The sequence below is a fragment of the Dama dama genome, chromosome 20 (assembly GCF_033118175.1).
Source record: "Dama dama isolate Ldn47 chromosome 20, ASM3311817v1, whole genome shotgun sequence".
Lineage (NCBI taxonomy): Eukaryota > Metazoa > Chordata > Mammalia > Artiodactyla > Cervidae > Dama > Dama dama.
Genome location: NC_083700.1, coordinates 28157863 through 28171145, shown reverse-complemented (window position 1 = coordinate 28171145; position 13283 = coordinate 28157863). Strand labels below are relative to the sequence as shown.

At 44.0% G+C, this 13283-nt stretch overlaps 1 protein-coding gene across 1 annotated transcript in view; it reads left to right on the top strand.

Moving 5' to 3' along the window:
* Nucleotides 1-10095, top strand: part of MAB21L3 (mab-21 like 3) — a 28590-nt gene extending 18495 nt beyond the window's left edge. The window contains exons 6-8 of the mRNA XM_061121073.1: nt 1226-1404; nt 1872-2066; nt 6493-10095. Of these exons, the coding sequence (XP_060977056.1) occupies nt 1226-1404; nt 1872-2066; nt 6493-6726 (608 nt within the window). The 3' untranslated portion in view covers nt 6727-10095. The remainder of the gene's footprint in view (nt 1-1225; nt 1405-1871; nt 2067-6492) is intronic.
* The last annotated feature ends 3188 nt before the right edge of the window (nt 10096-13283 follow it).

Sequence of the window (13283 nt, the reverse complement as noted above, 5' to 3'; positions counted from 1 at the left end):
AGTAAATAACGCTGAAGTGCCAGACGTTGTCATGTTCCTGTCTGGGCGACTCTGATGAGATACAGACAATAAGCTCTTTATCACACTCCAGTCAAGGAGAGGAGTGTTTTCCTTTTGAACAACCTAACACAATTAATGAATGAGTTTTCATTTCCTTCTCTGAGCAAGGAAAAACAAAATAATAGATTTCGATTCAAGATGGCTCATCCTTATCTATAATGAAGGCAAGCAAACAAACCAACCAAAAAACTACTGTTTATCTTTCGAAAGAAAGGGGAAACAGATTAGAAATGAATTCTAGTCTACCAACTGGAAAACATCCCCAGACCCATTCCTTTTCTCTCTCTCTCTCTGCTTGGTTGGAAAAGACAAGGAGGGCTTCTTTCTGCCCGTTTAACCCTTTAAGCCAGTGACTATGACATACTTGGAAGTATTTTATGATTACAAGGCTTATGGTGATAAATCCCTCCAAAGCTAGGCTGGTTAATGGGTGGTGGGAACAAACACCATCCCAGAGACTGGGACTGCGTTAAGAGACAGGTTAAGCTGAACTCCACCAAAGGCAAATGAATAAGTCAGGGGTCTGAAGGTATCCTAAATGTGGTTGGACACCGGGGTTATAGAAGAATGCTTGGGTTTCATCTTATAGTAGCAAAAACTATTCCTTTTCCTTGTATTCTATGTCTCAGTTGAGCCTTCTGGAAAGAGTCAACTGCTTTTTTAGAAAAGGTACGATAAAACCTTGGGGGGGGGGAGAGGATGAAGGAGAAAAGAAAACCTCACCAACAGTGAGATTTTCTAGTAATGTTTCTATCAGTATTTACTTAGCTAACTGTCTCATGTTGACATAAACATGGGCTTCCCTGGTGGCTCAGATGGGAAAGAATCTGCCTGCAGCGCAGGAGATGTGGGTTCAATCCCCGGGTCAGGAAGATTGCCCAGAGAAGGGAACAGCAATCCACTGCAATATTCTTGCCTGGAGAATTCCATGGACAGAGGAGCCTGGTGGGCTACAGTCCATGGGGTCGCAGAGTCAACGCGACTGAGCCACGAACACTTTCACTTTGACCTAAACATGCCACCTTGGGGGTGCTAATGAAATTCTGAAAGTTCCTCCACCAGTTACAAGGGGCTGGTCCAAGCCACAGCTCACAAATTCCTTCTTCAAATGCTGGTATTGAACCATTATTTGTCTTCTCATTGTCTGTCTGTCATTTACCACCAGGTAGGGTCCGCATGCTAATGGACCATCTTGTCGTTCGAGTTGTCGTGGAAACCTCTGCAGGTCAGGTGGAACTACAGCTGACCCCCTCAGTGGACATCCCCACCACCTGGTCCAAGAAAGCCCAGTGGCCTTCGTGTCTGAAGCGCTGGCCTTCTCCAGAGACAGTGCAGTGCATCAAGGTATCATCCTGCAGGGACCTGGCTCACCAGAGGTGCTCTCAGCTTAACCACCCACGGCATCATTGGCTGCCATCCAGCTTCAGAAGGATAACTGAGATTTCACTAGATCCCCAGAACCTGCAGGGGCACCTGGGAACCTGTTACAAATGCAGATTCCTGGGCCCCACTCTGGCCCTGCTGAAGAGACACGGGAGGCAGGGCCCAGCAGTCTGTGTTCTCATGAGGCCCCCAGGTGATTCTGGGGCAGGCTCAAGTCGGAGAACACTGCCCGAGAGAAAGTGGGCACAGCCTTCCCTGTGAACTGCCCACGTGCAAGAGGCTGGCCTGGAGGCTCCCTCGGTGTCCCCACGTAGGCCGTGCTGCCTGCCCACTGCCAGGGCCCCCACCCTAGTGGGCTGCTTCGGAGATGGCTTTCTCCTGGACCAGCCCACCCTTCTCACTTCCCGCGGTGTTTCTCTCCCTCCCAGTCATTCGGGTTCAGCTTGCTGGCCTGTTCAAGCTATCACTGGCAGCTGAGCTTCTTGCGGGCGGAGCAGGTGCTGCTGGAGCAGCTGGACGAGGACGGCGGCTGCCGCCGGAAGTGCTTTCAGGCCCTGAGGCAGATGAAGGAGGACGTCTGGTGTCCGGGGACACGGCCTGTGATCACGTCCTACCACCTGCAGGTGAGGGGGTGGCCCCAGCGCAGAAGGGCTGGGGCGGGATGGGTCTCTCTGCAGTGTGTGTGTCTGTGAGTGTGGGAACACAGCCCCGCTGCGGGCCCACAGCAGCCCTTCCCAGAGTTCCTGTCTTCTGCCTCCTCCTTCCGCCTCCTCCCTTCCCGCTTCCGGTTCCCCCCTTCTCTTACTCCCTTTCTGCCTTGCCTTCTCTGTCTCCCTCTCTCCCCCACTATTTCACTCAACAAACCAACCCAAGTGCCCACTTTGTGCCAGAAACCCTGCTGAGGCTCAGAAATGAGTTACAGCATGGCATTCTCTACCCCTGAGAAGTCTACAGTCTGGTGAGATCTTGTGAGGGGCTCAGACCTCAGGTGGATTCACATTTTCCCTCATGTTATCATGCATTCAGTCTCCACTCTATCCCAGGTGCAGCCACTCGTGTGTTTGCACGCACGCGCGCGTGCGCGCACACATACACACACACACACACACTTTGCGCAGAGGAGGAAACCAGGAAATGTTGGGGCTACCCCATGAACATGTCAGCAAACCTGAACTTCCCGGTTGTGAATCACCTGGCAAGGATGTTTTTGTTTTTGTTTTTAATTATTTATTTATTTTTGACGACCATGGATTTTTGTTGCTGCACATGGGTTTCTCTAGTTCTGGTGAGTCGGGACTATTCTTCTCGCTGCAGTGGCTTCTCTTGTTGAGGAGCAGAGGCTCTAGAGCACAGGCTCAGTAGCTGTGGTGCTCGGGCTTAGTTACTCTTGAGGCATATGGAATCTTCCCAGATCAGGAATCAAACCCATGTCCCCTGCATTGGCAGGCAGATTCTTTACTACTAGACCACCAGGGAGGTCCCCAGCAAGGATTTAGCATTAGACACCTGTGGATGCATTCACTCATTCATTCACCCAGCAAATGTTTATTGAGATGTCCGTGGGCCAGTCGCCTGCCCCCCGCACCTGCTGTGCACTCTACACATGGAGGGGCAAGCTGAACAAACGACGTGGTCTTGCTCTCATGTAGCTTGTGGTCTAGCAAAGGAAACAGATGTTGGTCAACGGTCTACAAGTACATATGGGCGGGAATACTGGGAAGGAGAGGAGCAATGCTCTAGGAGGATGCAGGGCAGCAGAACCTGACCTGGATTCAGGGATCAGGGGCTCACCCTGGGGAGATGGCTTTTGATCACACTCTCAACTCCTCTTTCTCAAAGTTCCAACCACACTTGGTGAACTGGTTGCTCCTATAATACTATGTGCATCACACTGAGGGTGGAGGTATCCGACTCTTACAGACGGCACAGCCCCAGCCCAGCTGTTATCCATCTCAGAGCATCAGCCCTTCTCCCTGACCTACGCCGGAAAGCGCAAGTCCCTGGGGTGTGCTGTGCCCTTCTGCACGCTCCTGTCTGTGCCCGCCTCGTCCAGTGGATGACTGTTTTCTAGCCCTGTGTCACTCTTTCACTCCTAACACAAGCTATTGAAGGGCAGCCAGTACCAAACCCTCTGTATCTCTCCCGATGCTTCACACACAGTAGTTGCTCAGTAAATACTTGCTGCTCATGGTTATGAATGACCTTACATTTCACCCCTCTTCCCCCCCTGCAGAATCACTACTTTTTGCTTTGCTTTCTATCTTTTCTGATAACCTGTTTTCCCTGTCCTGCCTGAGAATCTATTAACATCTCATTTGCACATAGCGAGGGCTTCCTCTTCTGTTTCAGCATTCCTAAAGTGTCCCCAAGCATGTCCCCCTAAAAACATACATCTATTCTCCTGGATCGAGGATGCATATTTTCTGAAGGTAGTCTAATTCACTTGGGGGGTTTAGCTTCTTTCTTACATACCTTTTCACAGACCACACTAGGAAGAGTCGGAGCTGAGAAGGAAACCCTTGGCTATCTCATATCAAAGCTCATACTTTTAACTAACCACCCACTTCATTGCTCCATAATCAGGCTGAATGGAAATACTTTAAGTAGCATGAGTGTTTTAGGAATATTGAATAGGGCCACCAGGGGTCTTCCTGCCCTTGACTGCTCTCAAAGCTGCATTCCAGCCAGGATTTACTTGTATTCCAGTGACTTCTAACTCATCTAGAGGATTTCAGGGCAACTCCTTAAATGTCTTCTGTTTTAGTCTTCCCTAGCCCACCTGCATGGCATAATAAAATTGTACATTCTTAAGAGTGGGCATTTAAAAGGGGGTGGGGTTTTTTGTTGAGAAATCGAAACAGTACTGACTGCCTTTTCCTCTTGTCTTCCACTCTTGCTCCAAGGGCAGAATTCTCTCATGTGCAGACACTGGGATGGACTTGACTGATGGCAGTATGCTATTAAACACCACCCTGGATGATGGCTTGAGTGTGTAGGATCCTTGCCAAGGCTTTAGTCTGGGGAAAGTGGGAGAGACTGGGTTGCAAAACAGCATCAGGAAGGATGTGCCAATCTCGGTCACCTCATAGAAGGTTGTTACATCCTTCCCAAAGAGGCTTCCCCCATCAACAATGTTTTTTTAATTGGGTATTTTAATGTGGTTTTTTTGTTTGTTTGTTTGTTTTTGTTTTGTTTTGGTCTTGCCTCACACCATGTAGAATGTTAATTCCCTGACCAGGGGTCAAACACATGCCCCCTGCATTGGAAGCATGGAACCTTAACCAATGGACCACTAGAGAAGTCCCTCCCCCATAGCAATTTCAACTGAAGAAAGAACTTATCTTTCATTGGCTTATTTATGTTTAAACCTGCTCAAAGGCACAGAGGCTTGCTTATAATAGGCTTAAGTGCTTCTGTTTGCATAGGGAGATAAAAGCTTAACTACAAGAGGAATTAAAACATGTTTTTGTATCTAGGTTATCTTGACTAGCATGAAATTATCTCCAACTCATTTACTCAAAACAATGTCCTCTAAATCAAAACACACTCAGGATCTTGCTGTGAACCTAAAACTGCTCTTTTACTTTTTAGTAAAGACTATATTTTAAAAATACTCAGTATCTAAACCCAAACATTAATTCATTATTTCACTCAGTCAAAAAATGTTTACTAACTACCTCTCATGGGCCAGTCCCTCTGCTGAATGCTAGTAATGTCAGTGTGAATACAAATAGGTCTTGTTCTCTACTCACATGGAGTTTGACATCTAGTTGTTGTTGTTTAGTCGCTAGTCATGTCCTACACTTTATGACCCCATGGACTATAGCCCGACAGGCTCCTCTGTCCATGGGATTTTCCAGGCCAGAATACTGGAGTGGGTTGCCATTTCCTTCTCCAGGGGCTCTTTCCCACCCTGGGATCGAGCCCACAGTCTCCTGCATCTCCTGTATTGGCAGGTGGGTTCTCTACCACTGAGCCGCCTGGGAAGCCCTTGCCATCTAGTAATACACATAAAGACACAGGAAAATGACCACAACTGTCATCATTGCTGCTGAAATGATGAGAATGTGGTGAATAAATGAAAACAATGTGACGAAGAGAGTGTCGTAGGGAAGTCTAAGCTGAAGGATGAGTTTCCTGGACAAGTCGGGAAGGAAGAATGCTCCATACAGAAGTGGGTTGTGCAAGGCCCTGTGGTAGAAGAGAGCATGATATGAGGCCAGTGTGGATAGAAGGAGAGAGAGAGAGAGGGAGAACACAGGGTGAGACTGGAAAAGAAAGCAGGGACCAAGCTTTGTCAACCAAACCATGCTAACAATTGTATTTTTTAATTAACAAGCAATGGGAAGACGTTGAAGTATTTTAGACAAGAAGAAACATAGATTGATATTTCAAAAAGATCACATTGGCTACAATATGGATGGCAATAGATAGAATGGTGACTAGAAGAGGTGCAGGCTGTGTCAGAGGATGATAATATCAGTGATGAAGGTAAGTGGGTGGATTGAGAAATACATAGGCAGGAGGGTTGGCAGGACTCGATAGGAGGTGGTAAGGGAGGGGCTTGGCTCCTAGGTTTCTATCTTGCATAACAGACTGAGTAAACAACCCTGGAAGTACACCAGGTATATGAGGGAGGCCCAGGAGTTTAGTTTGGACCTGTTGTTGTTTTTGTTCAGTTGCTAAGTCATATCCAACTCTTTGTGACCCTATGGACTGTAGCATGCCAGGCTCCTCTGTCTTCCACTATCTCCCAGAGTTTGCTCAAATTCGTATCCATTGAATTGGTGATACCATCTAACCATCTCATCCTCACATGGACTGAGATAACTTTCAGACGGCCAAGTGATAACAGGTAAGGAAGTCAGAGGAGAAAGTACCAAAGAGGCAGGGAGACCAGGAGGAGGAGGCTAGGGATCCTGAATCCACGGTTAGAACGCTGGGGCTCCTGTCTCCTCCTCCCAAGGCCACGTGAGCTCAGGAACGCTCCTGAAGACATCCTCCTCAGTGGCCCAGGACGATGTCAGATACCACCTCTTGCTTCCGCAGACGGTGCTCTTCTGGACTTGTGAGAAGTACCCTTATCCCAAGGACTGGCAGGTCTTCAGCAGGGGGTTCCTGCGCCTGGTGAGGAAGCTGCATAAGTGCGTGAGTCAGCACTTCCTCAAGCATTACTTCGTGCGGAAGAGCAACCTCCTGCAGTATGCCAGTTCACGCGAGCTGGACGCCCTGGCCCAGACATTGGCCTTCTTCCTGAAGGATCCCCAGATCAGCCTGCCCTGATGCTGCCTGGCCTGGGACATTCTTGGACATTTCATTCAAGCTTGACCTCACTCTCCGTGGATCATTCCTCAGTCAAACGCCAGGATCCTGTCTGGGAGAGAAGCCACAGATGGCAGTGGAAATTACATCGACCCAGCAGCATTTCAGTGGGGAAACTTCTGCCCCATGATGGCTGGTCCATGCTCCCTGCAACCAAGCAAGCCTTTCTGCCCCACTAGCTACCTCTTCTGGGGACGGCTCTCATCGGGCTTCCCTGAGCCATAGATTCTGAACTGATGATGGTTCTGAATTTATTTTCCTTGACTCAGGCTCTGATTGTCTGATGGGGACGATATAGATGAGAACCCCCGAAAGGCCAGGCATCATCCTGGAGTGGTTCTCCAGCCCACGGAGCACAGGCTCGTGATTTTCCATTTGTTAAATGGGACTATCTCTTTGCCTCCCCCAGGGCAGGGCTGTGAGCCTACGGGACTGTGCTGCTGCCCTTCCAAGGGGAAGGCGCTGGATCAACACAACGTTTTATTGTTGCTTTAGTGGCTGGGGTTTGCATTCAGGATCAGTAGCAACACAACTGGTTGAATGATTACATCTGATGGGTGGTTAGCATGCCTGTGTTGCCCCTGTGCCCTCCAGTTCTCATGCTGGCTGGGGCTTGTGGGTCTACCTGGTCCCCTGTGTTCTCTAAGAAAGGGGCGTGGCTTTGATGAGTAATGGAGTCAAAGGTGAAAGTGCAGTGACCCCAGTGCTGGCTTCCCATGCTGTGGTCAGGGGTGGGACTTCTCCTTGTGGAAGGAACTCAGTACTGTGATCTGCAGGGAATGACTTTGGTGTCATCCCCCTCTCGGTTCCTTCCTTTGCTCACTTGGTTTACTTACTTGTTCACTGATAAATATACACGTTCATTAGGTACTGGGGATACAGTGAAGCAAGATAGATGAGGACTCACCTGATGCAGATGACACCTAATGGTAGAGACAGGAAATGAACACCTGATAAATAAATATGATTATTACAGATGGTTGCAAATACTCCAAAGGAAATAAACAGAATACTGAAATAGAGACACAGAGAGATCCTTGAAGGATGAAATTGCGAACAGCTGAAAGGGAAGAAAAGGGCCAGGGGCAGACTTGGAGGGGCTGGCGTGAGTCAGATCACTTGGCCTTGTAAAGCTGGTAAGGAATTTGTATTTTACTCTAAAATCAGAGATGTGACATTTGACCTCTCCAGAAGCAAAAGGTATTATGACTTGATCTGCATTTTGAATGTTCATTCTAGAAACTGTATCAAGGGAGTCTGGGGACCCACACTAGGATGGGGCCCTGAAGACCCTTGAGCCCACGTATTTGAATTTCACTGAGATCATCAAGGGCTTCCCTGGTGGCTCAGATGGTAAAGCATCTGCCTGCAATGCAGGAGACCTGGGTTCGATCCCTGGGTTGGGAAGATCCCCTGGAGAAGGAAATGGCAATCCACTCCAGTACTCTTGAGATCATCAAGACCACACATCCTGTGAAACACACAGACAAGGAATTCTAGGAGTTCTTCTGGAACTCATTTATGCTTCTCAATTCAAGGGAATCCCTTATTACTTAGAACATTTCCCCCAGATATATAATTTCTAAAAGCATAAACGACTGATTTTTTTTTTTTTTAAAGAAAAGTCATGTATGAAAATGATACAATTATTTTTACAAAAATGCTGTAAGCAAGTAGTGGGGTCCTTGCACTGTCACATTGGAAATTATGGTTTTAAAATACTGAACAAGCATACCATTAGTTTATAGTTTTAAAAACATGAAATTATGAGCAAACCAATATTTTGTTGGTTATTCTGCATTTGAATTCTCATATTCTTGAGAAAGATCATTTTTGAGAAGGTGGCCGATATATTTTTTTAATGATGGAAACAGCTGATGCAAGTTTTAAAACAGTCACAGAATTCCAAAAAGTGAAAATTGATTGTACCATTGAACTGAAGTGTATGTATGTGTATGGAAAGGAATGGGACTGACATACTGCACAGCCTGATTTCAGTAGATTCTTCCCACCTTTCCCTACAGTTTTGTGGGGGGTTTTGTTTTTTGTTTTTTTTTTGAAGAAAGTACAGCTCTGTACACATTCCCGGGTGTTCCTACTACTGGCCAGCAGAGGGCAGTGGGGGACTGCATATCAAAAGAGCCAGGTTCCCACCCATACAGCTCAGAGCCCAGCAGGTGTCGCCCATCTCAGCCCATAATTTAAACTGGCCTCTGCAAAAAGGGAACCAAGGGGAGAGGACTCCAGCTGATGCTGAATTGTTCTTTTCCTGCCATTTTGGCCAAAAAAATGACCGTCTTTCTGGTTAAAGCTCAAACTTAGAAACGGAGTCTATGAAAGGATCGTCCATCTATTTCATTTCCTGGGATAGATTACACAGCTCTGAGAAATCTCATAATATTACTCTTTTATTTCGGGTCAGTTTTTTTTTTTTTTTTAATTCTCCCGAAGCCCTTTTTCATTCACCTCCACTCTTCAGGTGTCCTCCAACTATTTTTTTAGTGGAATGGTTGATCTGCTTGCATTCATATTCCACTTCTGAAACTAACTGCATGACCTTGGCAGGCTGTTCAACCTCTCTAAATCTCCATTACTTTGTGGGCATTGTTATGGGCTGGATTGTGTCCCCCCCAAATTCATACGTTGAAGCCCTAACCCCCAATACCTCAGAATACAACTGTATTTAGAACTAGGGGCTTCAGAGCTAGGGGATATTAGGGTGGGGTCCTAATTCAATAAGACTGATGTTCTTAGAAAAAGAAGAGACACAGGACGGGGGTGCAAACAAATGACCACCTGAAAATTGCGGAGCAGCCTCGGGAGAAACCAGCAATGCTGGCACCTGGATCTTGGACTTGTAGCCTCCAGATTGTGAAAAAACAATTTTCTGTTGTTTAAGCTATGCTGTTTAAGTCAGTGGTATCTTGTTATGGTGACCCTGGGAAACTAATATATCATAAGAGAACATATACCTCACCACTTTGAGGGGGGGATAAAGAGAACAATGGATATAAAAAGTTGTTTGTTTAAAGCTGGCATGTAACCCTTGAATAAACGTTTAGCATTTTAGATGCCTATTGTCCACCTCTGCCATTCCTGATAACTACTGCCACCCCATAGAAAAATCCTTCATTAAGAAATTAAAAATCATCACAAGGAAAACATACCCGTAACACTCCATATAAGCCCACCTTTTCCTTTTGTCCCTCTTGCTGCAGTATAGGAAGAGATCTCTCTCCTGCTATCTCCATGTGTGATGGGCTGAAGCCTCCTGGCATCTTGGAAATGGCATTCCCATGTGTTTCCTGGAGCGTCCTCTGCACCCTCCCCCAATCATCACCTGCATCTCTTCTCCCCTTTCTCTCTCCAGCTTCCTCAATTATACATGTGTTTCCATTTCCTCGCTTCTTCACACTTTTTTCATTGTAAAAGTATCATACATATGAAGGTCTAAACTGTTTGAAGAATTATAGTAAAACAAATACCAATATACTCAATATCTAAGTTAAAAAAAAAACAAAATAAAACATTTTGCCAATTCTTTAGAATTCTCCTCTGTTCCTCAGGCCCCTCTCTCCTTGACATAGGTCATCATGCTCCCAAATTTTACATTCATCATTCTGTTGCTCTTCTTTAGTTTTACCATATTTCATTGAACCTAAGTCCTCACCAATTGTGAGATGCATCATTATTTCATGTCTAAGAAAGAGAAATTACTCCTAAGGGTAATTACAAAACACCATAAATTATAAGATGCATCATAATTTTAGAGAGGTTAAAATATGAAAAAGTATATTTTAGAATGAACAAAATGTGACCTGTGTACATCCCAATTGTCTTTTTAGTTTTTTAAGCTTTATGTAAATGGAACCATCCTGAATGAAGTCTTCTGTGATTTGCATCTATGTCCACAGCATGCCTTTGAAACTCCCATGTGGATGCGTGTGGCATGGTTACTCCTTTTAGCTGTTGTATAATATTCCACTGTGAGATTATGCCATTTTATGTATCTATGTCAGTTGGGCCTTTGGGTTGTTCCTAGTTTCAGTGATTAGAACTCTTTCTATGCACAGTTTTATACATGTCTTCTGATACTCTCAAGTCTTTTAACCATACATACATTAGAGTGAAATTTCAGGTTCAGGAATAAATTATGTTTCAATTTATGAGGTAATGTCAATATATCTTCTGAAGTGGTAACGCAGATCTAAATTCTTCATTTTAACAAATGTGAATTTTCAGTGACTTTCTCCATTATAATGGGGTACCTTTTGTGTCTTGCTTAAGAAATCGTTCCCACTTTCTTAAGGTCATAGACATATGCTCCTATATTCTCTAAAATTTGATAGTTGTACCTTTTACTGGATTTAGGAAGTGCCCTCTATTTTTTTTCTATTCTTTTATATTTTAAGCATAAATTATTATTGAAAGTTTGGTAAAACTCCCCTAACATACCATCTGGGCCTTGTGTTTCTGGTTTTTTTTTTTTTTGATCAGAAGATTTTAAATTATTAATTTCTTTCCTTAAGGGATAAAGGATATTCAGGTTTTCTATGTCTTCCTAAGCAGGTATTGTCAATTTGTATTTTATTAGAAACCTACCCATTTTATTTGTTTTCAAATTTACTGGCAAACTTGTTTATAATATTTTATTATTATCTATTTGAATTCTGATGCATCTGTGTACATCTTTCTTGGCAATCTGTTAGAGACTAATCGAAGAATCAGTTGTGAGTGCTTATCCATTATACACTTGTTTTCTGTTTCATTAATTTCTGCTCATGTCTTTATTTCCCTCTACTTTCTTGGGTTTATCCTGATGTTCTTTCTATAACTTCTTAAATTAATGCTCAGCTCCCAAGCTTTTCTGCTTTTCTAACTATATACATTTCCTGTTCATACCATTTTAGTGAAATTTTACATCTTTTGGTATATTGTATGTTCATCTTCTTTCAGTTCTATTTACTTACCAATTTCTACCATGATTTCTACTTTGACTCATGAGGTGCTTAGAATTTTTTTAAAAAGTAATATTTTCAAAAATATATTGTGTTCCCTAGTTATGTTTTTGTTACTGATTTCTAACTATATTGCATTATAGTCAGAGGGAAGTGTGAAAGGCCTCAATCCTCTGATACCCTTCAAGTTCAGTTTTTTTAGCCTAGCATCGCTTCATTACTTTGTGTCATACAAAGAAGGGGTACAAGTTTACAGGCAATGTTCAAGAAATGTCACCTAGATCACGTACTGCTCAAATTTTCTGTACATCACAGACTATCTTTTGGCTGCATTTTCCAACATTTACTGAGAGAGTTGTTTTTAAATCTCCCATTATGAGTTGGATTTTTCCATTTCCCCTTATCATTCTGTCAAACTTTTATTTAATATACTTCGAGATGATATTGTTAGGAACATACAGATTTAGAATTTTTACATCTTCCCAGTTAATCCAAGATTCTGTCATTGGAAAGGGATCATTTTTTAAACTATTGTAAATATCTTGCCTAAACATTGATTCTGTCTGATATTAATGGAGGGACATCACTTTATTTTGTTTCCCTGTTGCCTAGTGCATAATTTCCCATCCTTTAACTTTTACTCTAGGCAACCCACTCCAGTACTCTTGCCTGGAAAATCCCATGGACGGAGGAGCCTGGTAGGCTGCAGTCCATGGGGTCGCACAGATTTGGATATGACTGAGCGACTTCACTTTCACTTTTCACTTTCATTCATTGAAGGAAATGGCAACCCACTCAGTGTTCTTGCCTGGAGAATCCCAGGAATGGAGGAGTCTGGTGGGCTGCCGTCTATGGGGTCGCACAGAGTCGGACACGACTGAAGTGACTTAGCAGCAGCAGCAGCAAATTTTACTCTATTTGTATCTCTTTTGGTATATTGTATTTTCATCTTCTTTCAGTTCTATTTACTTATCAATTTCTACCATGATTTCTGCTTTGACTCATGAGGTGCTTAGAATTTTTAAAAAAGTAATATTTTCAAAAATACATTGTGTTCCCTAGTTATGTTTTTGTTACTCGTGTGGTTAATAACTATCTCCTGTAAATGGCTGATTTTCTAAAAAATTCTGACAGCTGAGATCTGTAACTCTAATGCTTAGTCCATTTATGTCTTTTCTGTTGAATAATGTATGTGGATGTAATTAGCTCTTGTTTCTTTCTTTCTGTCTATTTGACCCATTTCTTGCCCTGCCTCCCACACTACCTTCTTGCCTTTAAAAAATTAATGCTTTTTTCATTCCTTTCCCCCCTTATCACTTTAAAAGGCTCATACCCTATCTCTGTCCTTTTAATGGTTACCAAATCTATACGTAAAGACTAAACTCTATAGTCAAATGTTGGCCAACACCTTTCCTTTCCTCTCTTAAGAAGGAATCTAGAAGACTTGGCTCCTTCCAGTCCCCCTTCCCTGGTACCTGCTGCTCTGAGGCAGGATTTTGATTCTAGCCTGTTTGCCACCGTGCCCCCCTCCACACACAAACACACACATGTAAAATGGAT